The 20,408-nt window shown below is 52.8% G+C and overlaps 7 protein-coding genes across 7 annotated transcripts; 2 read left to right on the top strand and 5 right to left on the bottom strand.

Moving 5' to 3' along the window:
* Positions 1 to 416: 416 nt before the first annotated feature.
* PG998_007190 (heterokaryon incompatibility protein-domain-containing protein) lies at positions 417 to 2,721 on the bottom strand (the record flags this gene model as incomplete). Its single annotated transcript, XM_066874006.1, has 4 exons — positions 417 to 1,731; positions 1,874 to 1,914; positions 2,036 to 2,381; positions 2,429 to 2,721. The coding sequence occupies 4 exons, from the start codon at positions 2,719 to 2,721 to the stop codon at positions 417 to 419; spliced, it is 1,995 nt and encodes a 664-aa protein (XP_066729951.1).
* A 94-nt stretch (positions 2,722 to 2,815) lies between these two features.
* On the top strand, positions 2,816 to 4,535 carry PG998_007189 (uncharacterized protein; the record flags this gene model as incomplete). Its single annotated transcript, XM_066874005.1, has 2 exons — positions 2,816 to 2,830; positions 3,783 to 4,535. 2 exons carry the CDS (start codon positions 2,816 to 2,818, stop codon positions 4,533 to 4,535), a joined length of 768 nt encoding a protein of 255 aa, XP_066729950.1.
* A 701-nt stretch (positions 4,536 to 5,236) lies between these two features.
* PG998_007188 (uncharacterized protein) lies at positions 5,237 to 5,860 on the top strand (the record flags this gene model as incomplete). Its single annotated transcript, XM_066874004.1, has 1 exon — positions 5,237 to 5,860. The coding sequence occupies one exon, from the start codon at positions 5,237 to 5,239 to the stop codon at positions 5,858 to 5,860; it is 624 nt and encodes a 207-aa protein (XP_066729949.1).
* A 4,229-nt stretch (positions 5,861 to 10,089) lies between these two features.
* PG998_007187 (heterokaryon incompatibility protein-domain-containing protein) lies at positions 10,090 to 11,032 on the bottom strand (the record flags this gene model as incomplete). The annotated part of the gene is made up of 2 exons (XM_066874003.1): positions 10,090 to 10,173; positions 10,244 to 11,032. 2 exons carry the CDS (start codon positions 11,030 to 11,032, stop codon positions 10,090 to 10,092), a joined length of 873 nt encoding a protein of 290 aa, XP_066729948.1.
* A 703-nt stretch (positions 11,033 to 11,735) lies between these two features.
* Positions 11,736 to 13,516, bottom strand: PG998_007186 (benzoate 4-monooxygenase cytochrome P450; the record flags this gene model as incomplete). Its single annotated transcript, XM_066874002.1, has 3 exons — positions 11,736 to 11,939; positions 12,019 to 12,439; positions 12,510 to 13,516. 3 exons carry the CDS (start codon positions 13,514 to 13,516, stop codon positions 11,736 to 11,738), a joined length of 1,632 nt encoding a protein of 543 aa, XP_066729947.1.
* Positions 13,517 to 16,015: 2,499 nt separating this feature from the next.
* Positions 16,016 to 17,047, bottom strand: PG998_007185 (uncharacterized protein; the record flags this gene model as incomplete). Its single annotated transcript, XM_066874001.1, has 1 exon — positions 16,016 to 17,047. The coding sequence occupies one exon, from the start codon at positions 17,045 to 17,047 to the stop codon at positions 16,016 to 16,018; it is 1,032 nt and encodes a 343-aa protein (XP_066729946.1).
* A 664-nt stretch (positions 17,048 to 17,711) lies between these two features.
* On the bottom strand, positions 17,712 to 20,115 carry PG998_007184 (uncharacterized protein; the record flags this gene model as incomplete). Its single annotated transcript, XM_066874000.1, has 3 exons — positions 17,712 to 17,999; positions 18,057 to 19,769; positions 19,834 to 20,115. 3 exons carry the CDS (start codon positions 20,113 to 20,115, stop codon positions 17,712 to 17,714), a joined length of 2,283 nt encoding a protein of 760 aa, XP_066729945.1.
* Between the last annotated feature and the right edge of the window lie 293 nt (positions 20,116 to 20,408).

Here is a 20,408-nt window from a genome sequence, read left to right as displayed (position 1 = left end):
GTACACAGCCTGAGGTCAATACTGCTTCGCATATCAATGCAGTGGATACATGTAGATTGATAGCAACGCGAGGGCGGGACGGGAAAATAAAATGAGATTGTGCGATCTTTGGCATGCGGAGGATCAGCTAAAGGGCGAGCCGGCTCTGTCAGATAGGGGTACCAAGCAGCAGCGATTAGGGTGGCAAGACGACTGCCGCCGGCACCTGCACGGATGCGAGCAAACTTATTTGAATTCACAGCTACTGCTAATCACCCAGTACATGGTAATCTGTATGACTTTAGTCTTATCATGTAGTTTAATGTACTTTTCCAGCGCCTCTTCTCTCTCGTCTATATTTCAGTTGAAACACATGATACATGTGTAGGTGTTTCTATCGAGCGAGCAGTTTATGGCTCGAATCTGTAAGTCCCAATTTATACAAGTGTGATTGTGGTCTCCTGCAGGACGAAGCGGCGAACCAACAGCCTCCAGAGCCCGTCGTTGATGCGGACAAGATCCGGGTCATTGGCCGAGTCAGAACAGCTACCTCCAGGGTCTGGCTTGAGCTTCAGCAAGTTGCCTGCCAGATACTCTCTCATCCAGAGGTCTTCTAGTTGTTGGTAAGTTCGGATACCTTTACTCAGCTCCTGAAGTCTGTCAATGCGGCACACCAGATATTCTGTGGTGCTATGGACGCCCTTCCCGGTGGTGTCAGATGTATTATTGCCCTCTACCTTACTCCATTCACTTTCGCAGTCAACCAGATCTAGCACCTGGTGGTGGTGCATCTCGGTCAATGTCATGGTGAATATCTGCACCGCAATCTCGGCGGACAGAAACGGCCACAAAGCCGGTCCGCTGTAGCTGCCGCAGCTGTCCAGGACAAACTTATCATCGATTTCCTTGCGGTTTTTGAAGCGTAGCACGATGGCATGAATCGGGGCCTCGGGCAGTTTTGGCACCTTGATGCCGTTCAGATCGACTTCCGGTGATATTGAGGAGAGATCCATGCCGGTGGTCGTGGAATAATTATGGTAGAATTCGGCTGCGAGCGCCACGACTTTTGCATAAGTATCCCAATCTTCGTCGCGGCGTATGAACATACGATGTCCCATGGTGCTAACTAGGTCGGGCTCCCGAACAATCAGCCTGGCTGTGTGAGATGAGGTGTTTGCTTTGGATGGAATCTGCAGGAAGCTCAGCTGGAGCGTGTTGGCTTCCTTGTCCAACTTCCCATCCTCGTACGGTTGATGTGGCAGATTGATGAAGAAGCGCGGGTATCCTCGCAAGCGACAGGTCCAATCGGGCACCCATGAGGGCATCCCTTCTTGCGAAGAATTGACTACCCCAGCCCTGTACAGGACTGCCATCCAGCCGTACTGGGAAGCGAGGTATATCGCCGTCTTCATGTAGACCTCGGGAACGGAAAGGCTATAATCAGCGGCCACGGGGCCCAGCTTTCCTCCCGGTATCAGACCGAGAAGCGAGAAGATCTTATCCCTTGGATCTGTAGCCACGCAGTGACGGGCAAAGTCCAAGAGCTTCAATTCTTGCCCAGGTATTGAATACAAGGAGTGTGAGAAACTGAAGCTTGGCGGTATCATCGATTTGCTGATCGAGAACCCATCCTGTTCCTCCTGGACCAGCCTGGATATCTCACCCGAACTGACCTGTGACCATGGAATGGATATCTTGCCACAAATAAGAGTAGCTTTTCTCGCAAGGGCAACCTCCTGTTCATTGCATCGACTAATCAGTGCATGTGACATTGATTCAAAGGGTACTCTACACCTGACTTATTCACGTTTTGGCCACACCTACCTTGGCCTGTGAGTAACTGCAAAGTGATAAACATCTTGCCTCGCGGCTATCGCGTAACAACTAGACGTACCAGCCTTTGCCAATGCTGAGCTGGAGGCTGCCACAAACATTCTACCGGTGAAGAGAACGCTGGCCACTGCTCGCAGAAAGATTGCCGTTGTGGCTTCTGCAAGAGGGTAGGTGTAGCCACAAGGTGGAGGAATTAGGTGTAGGACGTCTCAATCGCACTGACCTGAAGGATCCAGACACGTCTAAAATATGGTCTGGAAACGAACTCCATCAGATTCGGGTGGACACCCTTGTAGCTGTGGCCCGAATTGTTTCGACCAAGATGAGGAGAATCACCATCACCATGGCTTTCCCCGTTGGCCAACAGAAGACTTTCCAGGAAGGCCTGCGACGGGGGCGTGAGCTCCCCGACGTAGATCTGAACGGCCTTGGCGCCCGAGTAGATGCGCGGCATAAGGCGGACCTGGCAGCCCCGCTCCTCGACGTTTTGCTGGTCGATGCAGACGGCGTCAATCCAGAGGCGACGGCTGGAGAACTGGCGACGGAGGCGACGCAGCACCGTCTCGCAGCTGGCCGTCACGGCGAGGGCTGGCCGCCGACAGTGATGGTCCGGCACCTCGTGGCGTCGCCCGACGCGTCCGCCCAGGTGTAGGACACGGCTTCATAGTCGTCGTGGTGCAGGGAGCGCAGGTCCTGGGCGCTGACGTCGCAGACGATGGGGTCAGCGAAGGAGGCGCCGTGCTGCAGGTGCAGGATGCGGATCTCGGACTGCGGGCGGATTGGTGGGAGAACGGAGCGATGAGGCTTGACGGAGCGGGGTTCGATGGAGCCGCAGGCCAAGCAGCTTCGGCCATTGCCAAAGTCTACGAGGTCCAGTCTCTTGCAACCGGCATAATCATGCCACTCCATTGCAGGGCATGCAGTAGTCTTGGTATATATTGAGATAGAATGATGACCAGTGGCAGTTGGTCAATGGCAGCTGCAGTCCCAGTTGGACTCCAAGATGCCACCAGATATTGTGGGGGCAGCATTTTACATGGATTTGCAAATGGGGCCCCCCAGCACCAATCAGAGGCTTTCAGTTTCCACAGGCTTCCTGGGGTTGAGTCGATCCTGTCTCGTTCTCGTAGTCTTCCTACAAAGAAGCCCTGTATCTGAGTCAGGGGTTGCTGGGCGTGATCGAAGTTCTTACAAGGATAAAGGAGTGCATAGAACTGCCTAGAGACTGCTACGCATTTATTGTTTGCACTTCGGTATTGCCGTTAGACTAGGACTGACGTATAAGAGAATCTCAATATCCCATGCCGTGCTTTTTGACCTCTATTTTAAACTCATTCCGCCATAAGGGGAAGCTGGGCCGGCAAACGTTCAAGTGACAGGCTTATCGACATCAAAGTTTCGCCATGACCAAAAGGCCATCGACGGTATACCTAGGTTGGAAATTTGGATATCCAAGTCGCCTGCCTTCGACAACAAGAATGGAATGCAATACATCGCGAGATCACACCCGAACCAGATTGAGAGGCTTACTTTACATGCTAGCTTGTACCATAAAGGGTAATACGTCGGTGGTGTCTGGAGTAGGGGGTTTCGAGAAACAGATGGCTCCTCAGACTAAAGATGTTATACCACTAATGTCACACCCGAAGCGGAATAGACTCTCAGCGGGCTGTTACATATACTTCCAAAAACACTCCCCAGGAGTTACACAGCTCAGCCAATCTACCACTGATACCGGGAGGGTCAGAAGTCCCAAGCCGAGCCCGGTAAAGGTTAAGAGTAACCGGAAAATATGCCAAAAACATCAACAGAGCCACTGTCCATCGTGCGTCTTTCATCTCGATCCGGAGAAGGGAGTATGGGAAGATGCCGAAATTATCAAAGATCGTAAAATAGACTTGCCAGAAAGCTGGGCCACGCAGCCTCTATTTGGCGATCAAGCGCGCTTTAATGCTGCTGATTATAGTCAGGCCGGACTATACCTTTACAGACCCAAGCAAGGCGCTATATCAGAGACTCAAGACCTGGTGAAGTATAAACCGCCACAACGCGACACAAACCCAGCCCCTGAGAAGTCTTGGTTCGTCTACTGCCCGCAATGTCAGCTCAGCTACCTGGTGGGAAGTGAAGGCCCTGACGAAGCCGCAAACCACCCGGCACACCTCGCTCAAGCCGAGACCCAGAAGCGCACCATTGCTGTGTTCATCAACGGAGAAGGCGAACAAATTACCACCAACAAAGACAATGATAATGGTGGACCGAGATGGAACAGCCGGTTCTCCGTCTACTACGGCCCCGGCTCACGCTACAACGGCGGCGGCACCACGCACGGGTACAAGGACGAGTCGCACCTCCTGTACATGGCGCTGAGCAACGCACTGGCGAACTTCGCAGATAAGGTGCCAAGGCGGCGGCGGCGGGAGATCCAGAACCGGTACGCCGTCACCAACAGCCACCGTTTTCTGCGGGACTGCTCCGTGTTTCGGCTGCTCGTGCTCGTGGGACCCGGTCTGCATAAGTTCATGCCATTGATTGGGCCCACAGCGGCGCGGGACTACATGGATACGGAGGCGCTGCTCGCAGCGCAGGAGGTCCAGTGGCGGTGGAACGCGGCGCGGGTCAAAGCAAAGGAGTCGATCGCAGACGAGGTGCGGAATCTGGCGGGGATGGGCATACAGGTCGAGTGGTACGAATATGAGGGCTCTTCTTGTCCATTGCCATGAGGGAGCTACAGTTTCGGCAGCTTGCCTTAGTGGAAGGTGTTGTTTGCTTTCGCCAGTGACCAGTCGGGGACAGGGGTTCAACATACGTAGTTAGATTATAGGCTTAGCAAACATTTTCATACCGGCGGACTATATGAGCTTATATCGCGAGGGTAAGAGGGTTGATAATAATAAGGCGGCCGCAAATGAATATACGAACAAAAAGAATAAACCCCTCACGACTCAGCACAGAATCCGATCCAATATCGCGAAGTCTCCGAAGTCTAGTCTATTAGAATTGATGGCTTTACAGACTACGAACGTTAGGGTTCTAAAATAGGCCTTCTTTGTGAGGCATTCATGGAAACACAAAGAATCTATGAGCACTATTGTCGCAGGCTAGGAATAAAGATAGAAGAACAGAGTGGCTTTGTCTATAGACAAACGGGTGAGAACAATTGCATTGCTGGTAGCCGCGCCTATATAAGCCACTGTGCATGCCTCTCTAAGATACACTCCTGGCTTCTCGGCATCCCAAAACATTATCTCCACAGACCACGCACACATCACCAGCCAGGGGCTCAGGTAAAGTAAGTTGACACTTGTTTTCTTCTTTTCTTTCCTATTGAATCATCGGTGAAGAGAAGCATTCGGACTTCCTCACCCTCCATTCAATCAATCAACCTCGTGAAAGAAAGAAAAAAGAAAACCCAGCATCAACCATGGAGCGTGTCTACGAACTTACTTATACGTGTGGTTGTGGAGAGGGCCAATCGACGCCCCGAGCGAACTACGAGCGCCTCGTCCGGATCCGGGCCGCGCCCTTCCAGACGTCCCTCGTCGACCGGATCTGCCAAGAATGCGACGACAACAGCAAGGCGAGCGGCAGCCGCCGCCGGAAGATGGGCGCGCTGAATGGCTGGTGTTGGAAAGCTGTCGCGCCAAACCAGGAGGAGGCTCAAAAGGAGGATCGAGGTGAGAACGGAGGTGAGTTCGACGAGATGATGATGTTCCTGGCCGACCTTGTGCCGCAGCTCGACGACATGGGCGTCGCCGACGAGGAGGTCGTCGTCCACCGCACTGCCAGCTTGTTGCGTATCGATAGCATCGAGCTCTTCAACGAACGCGGCATGATCGACGAAACCAAGGTGTCGGACAAGACCAAGCGGAAGATCGTCAAGCTGGTCTGGTCACAGATTGAGCAGCTCCGAAGCCAGCAGCAGACCGAGCCCGCCACCCCGACCGTGGAAGATGCCGTCTGCGTTGACGTCCGCCGCTTCAGGAATCATGCGCCTGCTCGCGTCATCAACTGCAGGCCATCCAGGGCGACCCTGGTATCGGTTTGATGAGAATGGGTACCGAACAAGTTACATGTGAGTCTGTCTCGCGCTTTGGATCATCATCGGAAAGAAAGATAAGTGAACAGAGGTAAGTCGTCGTAAACTGAGATGTTGCCTCGAGGCTGGAAAGGCGGTAATAGTTCATTTAGCTGGATGGGTTCAATGCAAAAGGCTGGTACTATTGTGCTAATCATATCTCTTTCCTGTACCGTGTGACTGTCGTGCAAAACGTGTGAAAACCGGGTAGTTCGTGATCTGTAGATATGTAGGGCAGAGTCGCAAGACGTGTGCGCAGTGTAAGGTCATGCCGTCGATGTAATTGTCTGGCCAGGTACTCGACGCTTGCCATTGCTGTTGTAAACTACCCACTACTCAGCGGGGTGTCGATATTTTTTGGCGCTATTAATGACTTCACTAGGGGCGATCCGATTGAAAACTTGTGAAGGTTCAAAGTGGGAAATGGGATTGAAGAGGGGGGAGATTGGAGAAATAGAAAGAATCGATCAGAAACTGGCACTCGTAGGAAGGGGACTAGAAGAGACGTTGAATTCTTGCTCTGGGCGGCTGCCTCTGAGAAAGGAAATACCTTTGTTTGCTATGGTTGTCGGGGGATCAGGGGATGGAAACCGAGTATAGGCTGAAAAGAAGCAAACTACAGGGGACTGGAATGTGTTTTCCCCCTTCTGATGCGGCTCTCGAGCCCGCACGAGTCCAGATGACCAGCGGACAGTCATGGCGAGTTATCGTGGTGCTGGCCTGCATAGGGCTGTGGGCCGACGCAACGCTGGTTCGTCATACGCCCAATGTTTTCCGTTGTCGCTCTTCGTTGATTCGTGGTGGACGGAGATGTTTGCTCTTGAAGTTGCAGGATACAGCCCACTAAGGTCGGGAGTTGGGAGGCGCTGCCCACCCACCTGCATAGCGCATAGCCTGTGACCTGCAGCAGCTCCAGCAGAACTCCAGGTCTCTTTGATGCAGACTCGGCGGTGGATCCGAACCCCTGCCCAGCGCCCAGAGCCCACACACACAACTGACTGACTCTGCCATCTTCCAACTTTCAACCTTGAGAACGAGCAAACTTGGTGAGAATAGTCCTATCAGCGCTATGCTTGGAAGCATGTTTGTGCGCATACGTAGAACTGCAGCGTCTATTTTCTTCGCAGAAGCTGGGATGACCCTGTAACGATATGCATCGCCGGAATAGGCAATCGACATACAACTGACTCATGGGTGTTCTGTCTTCCGTCGTAGTAGTGTAAACAACAGCAACGGAGAAAGTGAAACCATTTTACTCTGCTATCATGTCCTGAATGAACTGGAGGAGGTATCAACTGGGGACAGTTCTCCATTTGTTACGAGACCACTCTTCAGCATCGTGGAGCGTCGTTCAAGTGTAGTCGCTTTGAGTGCTCTATCGTCAAGTTGACTGCAAAACAGTCCTCGTAGGTGGAGGCCGGGTCCGCTCCGGCCCCCATGTCAGTGCTCCGGGGGTAAACTACACCATGTCCACACCAACATGCAGTACGCCCACATCTCGAATCAGAGAAGCCACCTGAGTGTGGTTGCGTACACTCGATGCATGTTTGCTCTTCCGGAATAGTCAACTGAGTCGAGTGAGAGCCTGCTATGAGTTGTCGCTCTCGGATTACCCCTGACCCTAGCCAGCTCTCGTTGTTGTTTGCGCTTTCAGTCGAGCTCAGTCACCACACCTCGAGCATGTTTTCCTACACTCGAATTCATTCATATCCTATCGTTAATATTTCCTACTACACAGTTGGGGGCAAACAACCACATCTCTTTGTTCTCGACAACCTCGTAATAGCTCTGCTATGGACATAGTGGCAAAGCGAGCAACCAACAAGTTCTCGGCAGTCACGTACAAACATATCTTTTGTTTGCATCGTGGTCAGGATGCCTCTCATGTTGGCCTTTATAATGCCAGCCATGACGAGAAGTCATGGCTGGAGAGATGCTCCTGGCTCACGCACACATACACATTCATCCAGAAAAGCCATACCATCTATCAACTACACTGTCACCGAGTGCATCATTGCTCGTCACAAACTGTCGACTCTTGTTGTCGACAGCCCCTTATCACACAAGCTCCTACAGCAGTAGGCAAGACAAGTCACCACTTCCCTGCCCAAAGGCAAATACACACATCAGCTACAGGAGTTGAGACGAACCAACCCTCCTCCCGTCCTGGCCCAGCGATACATATCATCGAGTCGCCTACCACACATAACCACACCAAGGGGTTGAGCCCAAATCCACTACTGCCCCTGAATTACGGCACATTGTTGCTCAAAAAAGGTTAGTCAGACGTGCTCAGAATCGCCATATCACAACTGCCTCTGGTCAGTTCGCAATTCCCCTCCGCCGGGCTCCATACCACGAACATTACAGCTACGAAGGAAATAGTCATTCTTGCTAAGGACTGTTTTTCCGTTGCTCGACTTGACTCTTCGTCTGTCCTTGGTATCACTGTTGAATAATCTTTGTCCACAGCCCCCTGGGCATCGAGCATTTAAATTAAAATAGTTTGGCCCAGGCCGGTCTACATTTCTTCATAGGACCAGCAGTATTCTAACAAGAAAGTTCGAGTAGACGAACACATCTAGAAGAATGTCCTCGTATCCAAGCAGAAAAGCCATGTATCCCCGTGCCTACAATGACCAGGCCGACAAGCCGGATGACATTTCGGGAACTGCCATGGAAAACGCAACGAGCAACCGGTACACCAAATCGCCTCCACAGTTCAGTACTCCGGTCAACGGCACTACCTATACTACGGGATATAGGGTTCCATCCCAAGGGCGGTATCCCGCATATAGAACGGAGAACACAAATGGCAACGGGTATACCGAAGCACCCACACAGGGCAATACTCGGGCCAATAACAGTACCCCCTATACTACAGAATATAATGTACCGTACCCAGGGTCGGATTCGTTATATAGTATAGGAAATACAGCTGGCAACGGGCATATCGAGGTATCCACGCTAGCCAATACTCCAGCCAATAATGGCCACAATGCCATAGTACCTAGTGATATTACATACCACAGTGGGGGATATGTGACACAAGGTTCAGCCATATTCCAATGCCGTTGCGATTGCAACCATAAAGCCTCGTTCAACGACAGAAAAATCCCCGGGTGGGCAAGATACTACACCATTTGCGGCTATTGCGCGCGAAGGATAGAATCTGGAAGCATGGAATGCGGTGTGGTCCAATCAAATAACTCGCAATAGGATTAGTGGACAACGGAATGACTAAGGAATCAAAAACATGAAACATCTATGCTCGTACTAACATAAAATGACTTTTCGACATGAGTTCTCTGCAAAGGCACTGTGAAGACGGTCGAAACCCCTCCCATCCAAGCCATCGATGGTTACATCCATATTATTCGAAGGTCCTCCTCGAAGTGATCTGTGACATTGTCCAATGACCCTGTAATAGCCGTCCTGTGTACAGGGTCTCAAGACGAACTCGCAACTTGCCCCTCGTACACACCCTATCACATCACCATGTTGAGGCTGCACATTCATTTGCTCCATGATACCGACAGATCCACTCGTGCATACAAAAATGGACCGATCTCGAATGGTTTCTGCTACGGAGCCCCAAACTTCTGCAATCCCGGCTTTCAAATCTGGGCCGTCGATAGAATTCAACTCACTTGGATATGAGCACTGTAGGCCTTCCTTCCCCTGGAAAACATGTTCATCTCCAATCGAAGGTGATGGCCCCGCATCAATAATAAGCTGATGCCAAAGGCGAGTGAACTTGTGCCCCATGAAATAGTCGTAACACAGTATAAGCTTCTTCATCAAGAATTGGATATCGTGCAAAGGTACGTGGTGATCTTCTGGGCTCTTATTGTATAGCCACTCAGACGCTGAAATGATGTAATCTTTGGCGAATTGTAAAGAGTTGTCTGGCTTGATATCCTGGTCTGGATCGGGCTTGATTTCGTCGATGACACTTAAAGGTACGAAATCGATTTCCAGACACCATTGACCATCTTTCATTCGAAACCCCATTGGTGTGTTCTGCTTTTCGCGAAGATGGGTTCGGCCGGGCTTGTGTCTCCAGTCCGGTACCCAGGACGGAAGGTTTGGGGTATTTCCGGAGTTGAACTGAATGACATCAATGCACCCATTTTCTTCCAGAAAGTATTTCGCGTACTCTACCAGCACTTGTTGAAGCGGTTTTCCATAATCGGGGGTCAGACGAGCAGGCAGAGACCCGTGTTGGAGCAGTCCCAGTATTCCGTAGATTTGGTCTCTTGGATCCGTCGTTCGAAGAACCGCTGACCCATTAGCGAGATACAATTCCAGCTGTGAAGAAATAGAGACGAAACTGTTCAACTGGACCATTACATACTCCCCGCACATCTCCAGCTGTATATACAAAGGGTTGTAGATACGTAGAATTGTCAGGGAGTCGTACTCCGAGGGCATCGTAGTCCAGAAGGCGTTCGCGCGTTGCAGGTAATGGAATGAGAGGCGAATTGTACCACATAGCATGGTCGGGCAAAGCTCTGAGTTGTTAAAGGGCGACTTTGCGGCAATCTCTTGGATCACCCACGTTCGCTCGAACCATTGACGCTGTCTGAGGAACTCATTCATTCTCAGGTGTTGACGCCAGAGCTCGTTGTAGCCATATCGTGCCACAACTCCGCTATGGTCCAATCTTTCCGGGTTCCAGGCTTGACCAATATCAATGATAAAGTCAGCAATGGCTTGAACTGTTGTTTCGGACCAAGGAAGGCATTCGCCCAACCAGACAACGACTCCCGCTGAGCTTTTGTAGATTGACCACATCTTCTGGATCTCTCTACTGCGCTCGGCCACGTCCGACTGGTTGATACACAGGCTGTCAATCCAGAGCTTCCGCGGACCCTCTGATCTCCTCAGACGCTGGAGTCCATCAAATAAGTTGGTGGTCACTGGATAGGGTTTGCTCTCCAGGAGAATGGGCTTCGTGATAGATGATTCACCCCAGCAATAGGAGATCGCCTCGTAGTCCTTGGTATCTTCCATGTCAATGTGCTCCAGGATACATTCGATTGGGTCGCCAAATTCGCCTGGGAGCAGATTGACGATGCGGATCTTGGTGGCACCTTCATCCAAGGGGCGATGAGGCGAGATGCCCTTGAAACGCTCCATGTCGTGTGGGGAAGGGGTAGATTGGATCCGAACCTCTGCAGTTATTCGTCGCTATTGTCAGCGAACGGAAGATTAGCACCAGAAGCTGGGGATGCGAAGAGGTCAAGAGGGCTGGACATGGCGGAAAGGGGCATTATCGCCTCAATATGATCTCGGGCGCCATCACCGTTCATCGGCCCGCCGTTTGTGTGGGACAAGCCCATGCAGTTGGTGCTCCCTGCAAAATAAAACATGGCAGCATCGCAAGCTGATTCGATGGCGACACTGCATTGCCATGCACCGACTAGCCCTCTCAAGGCACTCTAATGCGAGAGCAGCCAATCGAACCGGCCACACGGGAACACAGCCAGCACAGCGAGTGCGAGGTACGACGAAGTCGAAAAACGCATTGGATTAGGCATTCGCTAACGTCAATCCTGTTCTGGTCATTCTTCGTGCACCTCGCACTTGTCTTCCCCCAAATCGCCTTGTTCGCACATCATGCCTGTCAAGTGGTGGGAGTATCTGAAGTCGGACTGCAGGCGAAGTAAGGGAGCAAGCAGCACATATTGGCAGCCACATATTGGGTGATTCAGCATCCTAGAGATTTGAAAGGCTTGTACGGGTTGAAATATTCTCATTTAGTTCGTGTTATATTATCATCATGTACTTTATGTTCTGGTCATAATTGGCGTGACTCAGACACATTCGTTAATGGGTATCGTTACAAGTACGCCTTCGCAGGGCTCTTCTTCTCAATGTAAACCTCCAAGCCCTCCTGCACCACGAAGAAGGTCGCCTTCGCCTTCAATTCGCGGTTCGGGTACATGAGCTCGAATTTGAAATCGCGCATCAAGCGCGGGATGACCTTGTTGATCTCCAACAGCGCCAGGTTGCGGCCGATGCAGACATGAGCGCCGCCACCAAACTGCAAGTAAAGGCGTCAATCAGTAAGGGTTGTGGTCACAGGAAGGGCGGATATGAGCGATCGCAAGAATAAAACTTACCTGGAACATGTAGCGCTCCATCGTCTTGGCCTCCTCCTCGTCCTCGAGCCAGCGCTCGGGCCGGAAGACGTCGGCGTCCTCCCCGAAGATGTCGCGGTCGCGGTGCAGCACCCAGCCGTTGAGGGCGACGCGGGTGCCGCCCCGGAAGAACTGGCCCTCGATCTCGACGCCCTCGGGCGGCACGAGCCGGGTGATGTTGAGCCCGACGGCGGGCCGCACGCGCATGGCCTCCTTGAGGCAGGCCTGGAAGTAAGGGAGGGCCTGCGCTTCGGTCCACTCGACGTTGCCATCGGCCGGAATGGCGCCCGTGCGCGCGGCTTGCTCGATCTCGGCCTGAAGGGCGGCGTGTACACGGGGCGTGGAGAGGACTTGGTGGAAGAAGGATTGCATGGTCGAGGCGGTCGAGTCGGAACCGGCGAAACTGTTTCAGGGGCGCGTGTTAGCCAATCGATCAATCCATGGTTATCGGGTTGGGGAGCAATAGTACTTACATCGCACCGTGGGCCACGGCAAACACATCACCCTCAGCAAAGTTACTGCCTTCCTTCAAGTGACCCTTGATCAAACTGGCCAACAGATCCCGTCGACCCTCGCCGCCAGCGCCACCACCACTTTCGAGGCCCTTCTCGCCACCAAATGGCCGCCGCTTGGCCATCTCCTCGACAGCGATGCGGGTAATGAGGGCGTTGCTAGGATCAAGCGCGGGAATCCACTTCCACAACGGGTTGCGCCTCAGGAGACAGTCGACCTCGGGGATCTGTCCGACGATACCGTTGTACCGCTGGGAGTCGTCAATGGTCTTGATAGCGTCCTCGACATCACGCCCCGCGGCCAGGAACCCGAACGAGCGCGAGAACGCCACCTCGCCCAGCACGTCGAAGGCGAAGTAGTGCAGCCAGGCGCCCAGATCGACCTTGCCGCGGGCCGCGCCGCCGACGCCGCCGCCGGGCGTCATGATGCCCGACGCGGACGGGCAGAACTCGCCGAGGCGCGAGACGAGCAGGTCGATGGTGTCGTCGATGAAGGGGCTGAGCTGGCGCATGGCGGCCATGGAGTAGGGGACGTTGGCGACCTTCTTCTTCTGGGCGTGGACGTCTTCGCGGATCTCGGTGAAGATGTCGGGGTTCTCGGGCGGCGGGAACACGGCGTAGAAGTCGGTCTTGTAGAAGCGCTTGCCTGCGCTTAGCACCGCCCGCGCCGCCCGCGGGCTCGACAGCGAGACCTCGTTGGGCGCGATACGCACGACGGGGCCGTACCGGCGGTGCAGCGCGATATGGTCATGCTGGGTGTTACACGAGGCCGTCGACCACAACTTCCAGAGCCGCGAGCACGAGGCCAGCACCGGGCCGGGATGAGAGCGGAGCGGAGAGGCGTAACGCGCCCAGAAGAGACGGGCTAGGATGAAGCCGACGAGCAGCAACGGCCAGTTGGCGCGGATGATGGGGGCGACAGAGGAGGCAAGGACCCGGATCGGAGATACCGTTTCGCCTTCCGCCATCTTGTGGATGTAGGGGATATAGAAGTTTGCTTAATAGCTCGATAGGGTTGATAAGAAGATAAATGCAGGTGTATACTGAACAGAGACTTCCTTGTGGTTGAACAGCACTCTTTGGTATTGATACACCAGGTAGACAGTAGCGAGCGAACCGAGAGACAACCCTGTTGAAGGGAAGATATACGGCTCTTGGGGAAGGGGAAGAAGTAGGAAAAGAAGCTATGATATGCTACGAAACAGTCATAGAGAGGAGGGAATCATGGTGTGAAACTAGCACGGATCTGATGGCGTTTCTATACTCACCTCCATACTGTGGACTGTTGCAGGTCGATATCAGCTCCATGCCTCCCGCCCCCAAGTAAGTAGACCAATGCCTCCGCAAGGTCCAAGCCAAGGGATGTTGATAACCCCTTAGTCAGGAATAACAGTGGGAAGCCAAAGCCTTGGCTAGCTGGGGGAATTAAGATACCACGCGATGTATCGGCAACCCACCACCACCGGGACTAGTCTGTCCCGGCCCAGGCTGACTGGGTTGCCGTATCCAGTAGCCGTTTCGTGGCTCACCCGCGTGTGTTTGCGTTTCTTTCCCCGACGGTTGGATTGGGGCACTAACCCAACGGCAGCGAGGTGGCGGAATAACGGTCGGAATAAGCCATAGGCGATGGGCAAATACCTGACCCCCAATGCGACGCGAAGAAGTAAACGAGTGCAATAGACCGTCTTCTGGAAGTCTGATATCGGCTCGTCCATGCATGACGTCCCTGCAATGGTCTTGTGTGTGTGTGTTCCATCTCTTCAGCCCACCTGCGTGCAGCCTTGGCAACATATTTTGTTCCGGGTCACCCATGCTGCAGTCTGCAGCGTACGTTACCCCCTGGTTGACTCAGTTATTATTCACTCGTGTTGACACCCGCAGCAGCCAATCAAGAAACTGCCGTGCTGTTTCGTCGGACGCCGGAGAGGCCTGCCGACAAGCGAAAGCGCAGAAAAGGGGGGCGCCTGTGGCCTGAGGGAATTGGGCGATCGCTAGCTTGACCCAGATTGCGGGGAGAGTCGCACCGCTAGGGGATTTCCTAGGCGCTACGAACCCACTAGCATCCACTAAAATGCTGGGGAAGTTACGCTTATTGCTCGTCTGAGGCTGATTGTGTCGTCAGTCGGTTTGGTCACGCTGGGCGTCGTCGGACATAGAAAAATGGCCCGTAGCACTCTGTTCCAGCCGAGGGTTCCATTGAGCCAAGAGACTGAGGAATGGAGACGAGAAGGTTGACGATGTCCATAGTGTTCAATTCCCACGCATGCCACTGTTCCTACAAATATGATTGAGTAGGTTGGCAGGTTAGGACATTTCGTCCTGCTACTTTCTCTGTCTCAAATCGGCAGGACCAGGAACACCGCCTCAAGAGAAGACCATATCATTTCTAGCATTCAGGACCCGGATCGATTCTCATCGATTCTCACCCATTGAATGCTGCAGTGACGTGGACTCGGGGACTAAAAGGCTAACCTCCCATATTACGGACTTATGGACTACCAAACCACACTATTACTACCTAACCTATATGCCGAGCCTGCGAGATCTTGGAGACGAAAGTATAAATCCGACCAGAAATCCGGTCTCCGGACCAAATCCACCGTAGAAACTATGAAGGTACCATGATCAACACGAACCCACCTTGGCCGTTACTTGCACAGACTCGCTCTATGCACCGGGATCGACACGGCTGCAGGCCGTTCCCCATCCAATCTATACGGCTACGAAACACTCACAAAAGCCTCAATCTAGATCATACCTTTCACCTAAAGCCCGTTGCCTGTGTTACACGCAAGCACGTATCTCTGCGGACGGGTCATGTTCCAAGAGAAATGGGCTTTGATGCAAAAAAAAATAGCTTACCAACTTACCTGTAATGGAACAATGACATGATCCCCCAGACTTGGCAATACTGTACATAGCTTGGCCACATTAAACCGCTAATACCCTCTGCGTACTTGGGTGCTAAAAACGCGCAAAATATATCAACAGCGCTGAGAAATTTGACCTACTGCCGCATATCCTTTGACTGACAATTCCCATATGGAGTCAATGTTTCAAGATCATAGGTTAAAATAAAGTTGCGGTGTGGTCCTCTGGGGAATGAGTACGGATTAATAGATAACGAAGGCAACCAGGTTATTACGGAGAACCACTTTCGGGGGAAGGTCCATGACCTCTTAAAATGGAGTGAATATGAGACTAGAGAACTGCAACCGCAGCAACTGGCACGTTTCGACGCACTGAACGTTGCATGGGGATACAACACATATATACGGAGAATCAACGGGAGAATCAGATGTTCAATGGGCCCTCGCAACACGCCAAAGACTGCAGCATACGAACTGGTATCATACTGTATTACAAAAACGACTTTTCCTTCCTCTTCCTCTTCCTCTTCCCCTAGAAACTTGCACCTTAGACTCCGTGGCTCATGCCCCATGATCCGTAACCACAAGGCGTTTGTCCTAGTCCCACTTCTTGGCCTCCATACTGTCCGGTGGTTGGGTCTCGTAGCTTTTGTCCTTGGCGTCGGCCCAGCTGGTGCTGAGCGCCGTGCCGTTGCTCTCGACGAAGCTCTTCATCATGGCGCGCTGGCTATCGGGGTCGGCGCCGTTGTAGATCTTCTGGAAGAAGGCGTTGGGGTCGTTCTTCGACTCGTCCTCCTCCTCGTCGGCCATCGCGCCAATCAGATCCCAGTTCTTGGGGCCGGATTTCGAGGAGGTGGGGTACGCAGGACCAGATGAGGGCTTGTCTGTGGTCAAACTCGTAGCAATCGGTTTACGATCCACGGCGGCCGGCTTTGGCTTTGTGGGAGCAGTCTCCGTGCTGGGTTTGGCAGCAACAGGCGTTTCGGTCTTCTTAGGGGCCTCGGGAGCCTTCTTAGCCGTCGAGGTAGGCGGCGCATCCGATGGGCTAGGGTATTTGACCACCGTGACCTTGCGGCCGGGGGAACCGGCCTCCGTCTTCTCCATGGCATTCAGTGCCTGGATACGCCAAGTAAAGGCTTGGTTCTTCAGGCTCTGCTCTTTGGAGTTGCCCTTACCATCACCCATGGCCGCGGCAAGCCCGGCTTCTTTGGTGACCTTATTCTCCTCGGCGATCTCCGACGATGTGACCGTGTAGTCGCCGTTCGCGTCGACCTTGTCCTGCTGGCCGTCGTTCTCGGTGGCGCGGGCGCCCTTGACAAGGTTCACGACCCATGTAGCGCAGACATCAGCGTCGGCAAACCGTCCCATCCGGTATAGGGTGATGGCGCGTCGGAGCTGGGCTTCGGTCATGAGGGGGCGGTTGGCGCGGTTGAAGGCGATCGACAAGGCTTTCTCGGCGTCGTAGAGGGCAAGGTCGAACTCTTGGGTGCGCAGGTAGGCCTTTGATCGCTCCAGGAGCCACAGAGGCGCGGGACGGTCCTTCAGTGCTTGTGTGATTTTCTCGATGCCCTCGGCATACTTGCCGCCCTGGACAAGCTTAATGCCGTCATCGGCAAGTCTGGTAGACATATTGGCGGGGTAGTTGTACGATGTTTGTTAATGGATTAGACAATGGAGAGAGCACCAGTTGGAAGTGATCAGTCCAATAGGATATATGATTCGATGCTTTTAATAGAGCCAATCCAAGATAATTCAGTAATCGGAGACGATTGAGTCCTGGGATTCTCGAAGGATTGTTCGTCACTCTCTTGCACTCCTAGTTCAAGCAGGCACCGAGCGGGGCAGTTGGAAGTGGGCTGGAGCTTGATAGAATAGATCCGGTGCTTCTAGATGGAATGAGGGAGCTGAGCTTTTAAACAGGGAAGGCGGTGTGCAAATCAGCAGCACCGCCTTCTTATTCGAGTCGTCTTCAAGACGCCCTCACCACCTGCCTCGCTTCCGTTTTTGAATTCTTTGAAGAGAGGTCGGGTCGAGTTGAGGAATGTTTTTGGCGGTGACTATACGGAATAATACTCACCAGTCGGATGGAGATGTGGGTGAGAGACACAAAGGCCACAAACATTCAGCGCAACCAACATAACACGGAACAGCAAACATCAGAGACTTGATAAAGCATTAGTGATTAAGTATCTAGTGATTCATAATAACAGTACATCCCTTACATTGCCCATAGCATGTCAACAAAATCTCGTCACATCTTTAGCCGTTCAACAGTACTCTCATCCGACTTCAATCATGGTCTCTCGTCAGGATACTTTTTCGCAAACATACCGAGGGCCTTCAAGGGGAAGGTGAACTTGTAGTTCTGGTAAAGAATCATGCAGCTCTTGTTGAAGACACCTTCAATGGCCTCTTGTTTCCACTCTCCATTCGGGCATTGCCGGTCCATGATGAGTTTGATACCCCTCTTGATCGGTTCGACGTCGGGGTAATCAGCCTTGATCAGACCGATGACCGCCCAGGCAGTCATCACAACCTGAGATCCCGTGGGGTGTTCAGTGTAGACACCTCTTTCACACGACTAGGCTTCCTATTAGCAATATGATCTCACGAAAAGGGTATGCTACAGTTCTCTTACCTTGTAGCTCTCCGACCATCCTCCATCCTTCCTCTGTCTCGCGATCAGGAATTCACAGCCTTTCTTGGCATGGATGCTGGTGGTATATGTTTCGCCAATGCTTTCTAGACATTCAAGCGCAAACATGGTGGCATAGGTAAAGCAAATTCCCCAGCTGCCATACCATCCACCATGAGAGCCTTGCTTCCGTTTGACGAAAGCAAGCACGCCGTCCTTGAACTTCTTGATGTCAGCAGTGCGATAGTCCGGCCAGTACTTGTTGAATAGTGACAGCGCAGTAATGACTGCCGTCGAACACTCAACGTAGTCGTACTCCACCATGATATTCCCAAACACCTCGGCAGCGTTCAGCATCTCCAAGTGCTCACTACCGCGTGTGGGCTCGTAGGAGGCGCATCCACCAGAAGGGTTTTGGTATGTCAAAAGAGTGTCGACAGCGTCGAAGATTCTCTGGTCTTCCAGAAGCTGAGGGTACCCTGGCGTTTTCTGCAACAGAATGACAGCTTTCAGGGCCTCGGAGATACAATCGCTGACAGCATAGCCTTGGTACTTGTTGCTAAACGCCCATGCTCCTTTCCGTTGCTGGCGGTGGCAGATATCTTGGTCCACCACATTCTCACGAATCTGCTGATCATCCAGAAACTCGAGCGCTTTCGTCAGCATCGGCCGCCAGCGTGGATCTTCTGCAAGGTCCGCGTCCACCACTGCTTGGATGGCAAAGGCTGTATCCCAGCTCTGGACACCGTTGGTCCCATTGCACAGCATTCCTTCGTCTTTAACCCACAAGGCATCCTCCAAACGTTCGATATGTCTCCGAACCGAATACGCCCCCGGGCCATCACGAATGTAGCAGACTACAGTGTTCATAGCACAATTGACTGGCGCAAGATCCGCATAGTCGGTATTTGCGTCTTCCATGTCGATTAATTTGCTAACCCAGGCTTCGGCCGCCTGCGCAATGCCCTTGGTTCGGCAATAGGGATTCCAGATGTTGACCAAAAACCAGTTGGCGGTGTTGAGCAACCAGGACTTGGGGTGATAATTGTCAATGGCAGCAATGCTGTTGCGGTGGCCGACCCAGTTGATGCTCTCCCACGGCTCGGCAAATAGCTCGTTCCGCAACTCACGAATCACCTCGGTTTCTTCACAAACCCATCGTTTTGAATAGACGTAGCTCATCGACAGAAACACCTGACGAATGTGAATCCACCATCTCCACGGCGCGATTGGCACCCAATCAGGCAGGAGCCAGATCTCCGGTGGGATGGGGTTAACCAGTTCCCACTTGGAGATACCCAACACACTGAGCCAGAACTTGGCCCAGTGCGGCGCATGTGTAGCCCCGCCAAGCCTGTGTAATGTTCCTCGTGCCTTGACCATAAAGGGCTCATCCGCATCGACCCCTACCAGGCGCAAGACCGTGTAGTTCATAGCCGTGCCGAAAACGGTGCTCTCACCTTCGATATGTAGTCCCCATCCGCCGTCCTCAGGGTGTGCTCGTGCTTTCAAATAGCTCTTGATCGCGGCCGCCTTGTACCAAGGGATTGGGGTCTTGGTAGCATACCAGGCGAAGACTACGCCAGGCAGTAGAAACATGGGGCCGCCATATTCACTGCCCCACGTGCCGGATGGTAGTTGAAGCTTCTCGAAGAAGGTGAAGCCATTGCGGAAGGTGTCGATGGGTTTCTCGGGCGTGGGAAGGTCAGGTAGTCCCTAGGATTATAATTCGTCAATGAACAGGAATTGGGGCTGGTAATCAGTATTCAAGGGTGCTCACCAGGTCGAGGTTCAAATACCACTTATCGGCATAGCTCTGGGGCCATTTGTCGGCCTCGTCATCGTCCTCCAGGTAGCGCCAAGTAAGGCGACCTTTCTCATCCAAGCAACGCCATCGCGTAATGTCGGTCTGCTCTTGATGTTTGGCGATCTTGGGAGAAGGCTCATTGGTTAAGGTGACGTCGCTTTTGCGTTTCCTCGAGGGTTTCTCGCTGTGTCCGTTGCTTTGGGTGGCGTTGACTGAGTTGATTTTGGCCGCGCCATTCGAGCGGGTGGTGACCATGTTCAATTAGGGTTCTCGCAGCGCGCTTGCAACGCCTCGAACTGCCTATAAAGATAAACAATACGGTCTACTGAACCTTGCTGCAGAAAGGAAGGGTGCAAGGGTGAAGGTTGCTGAAAAGCATTGGGCGGGCGGGCGAAGAGGTTCCTCGGAGTTTCCAGGGGTCCCTCAATTGAAATTCACCGACTTAGTCGTACGGGTTCGGTGCTGGCGTGATTTTCCCGTGTCCCGCGCTGATAGCTGGGCCTAGCTGAAGCCTGGAGAACCGTTAGTGGTTGGCGGGTACCTGCCAA

The sequence above is a fragment of the Apiospora kogelbergensis genome (genome assembly GCF_038363985.1).
Source record: "Apiospora kogelbergensis strain CBS 113332 chromosome Unknown utg000005l_segment0_segment0, whole genome shotgun sequence".
NCBI classification, from domain to species: domain Eukaryota; kingdom Fungi; phylum Ascomycota; class Sordariomycetes; order Amphisphaeriales; family Apiosporaceae; genus Apiospora; species Apiospora kogelbergensis.
The sequence above is the reverse complement of the archived record's forward strand: the minus strand, read 5'-3'. Positions and strand labels throughout refer to the sequence as shown.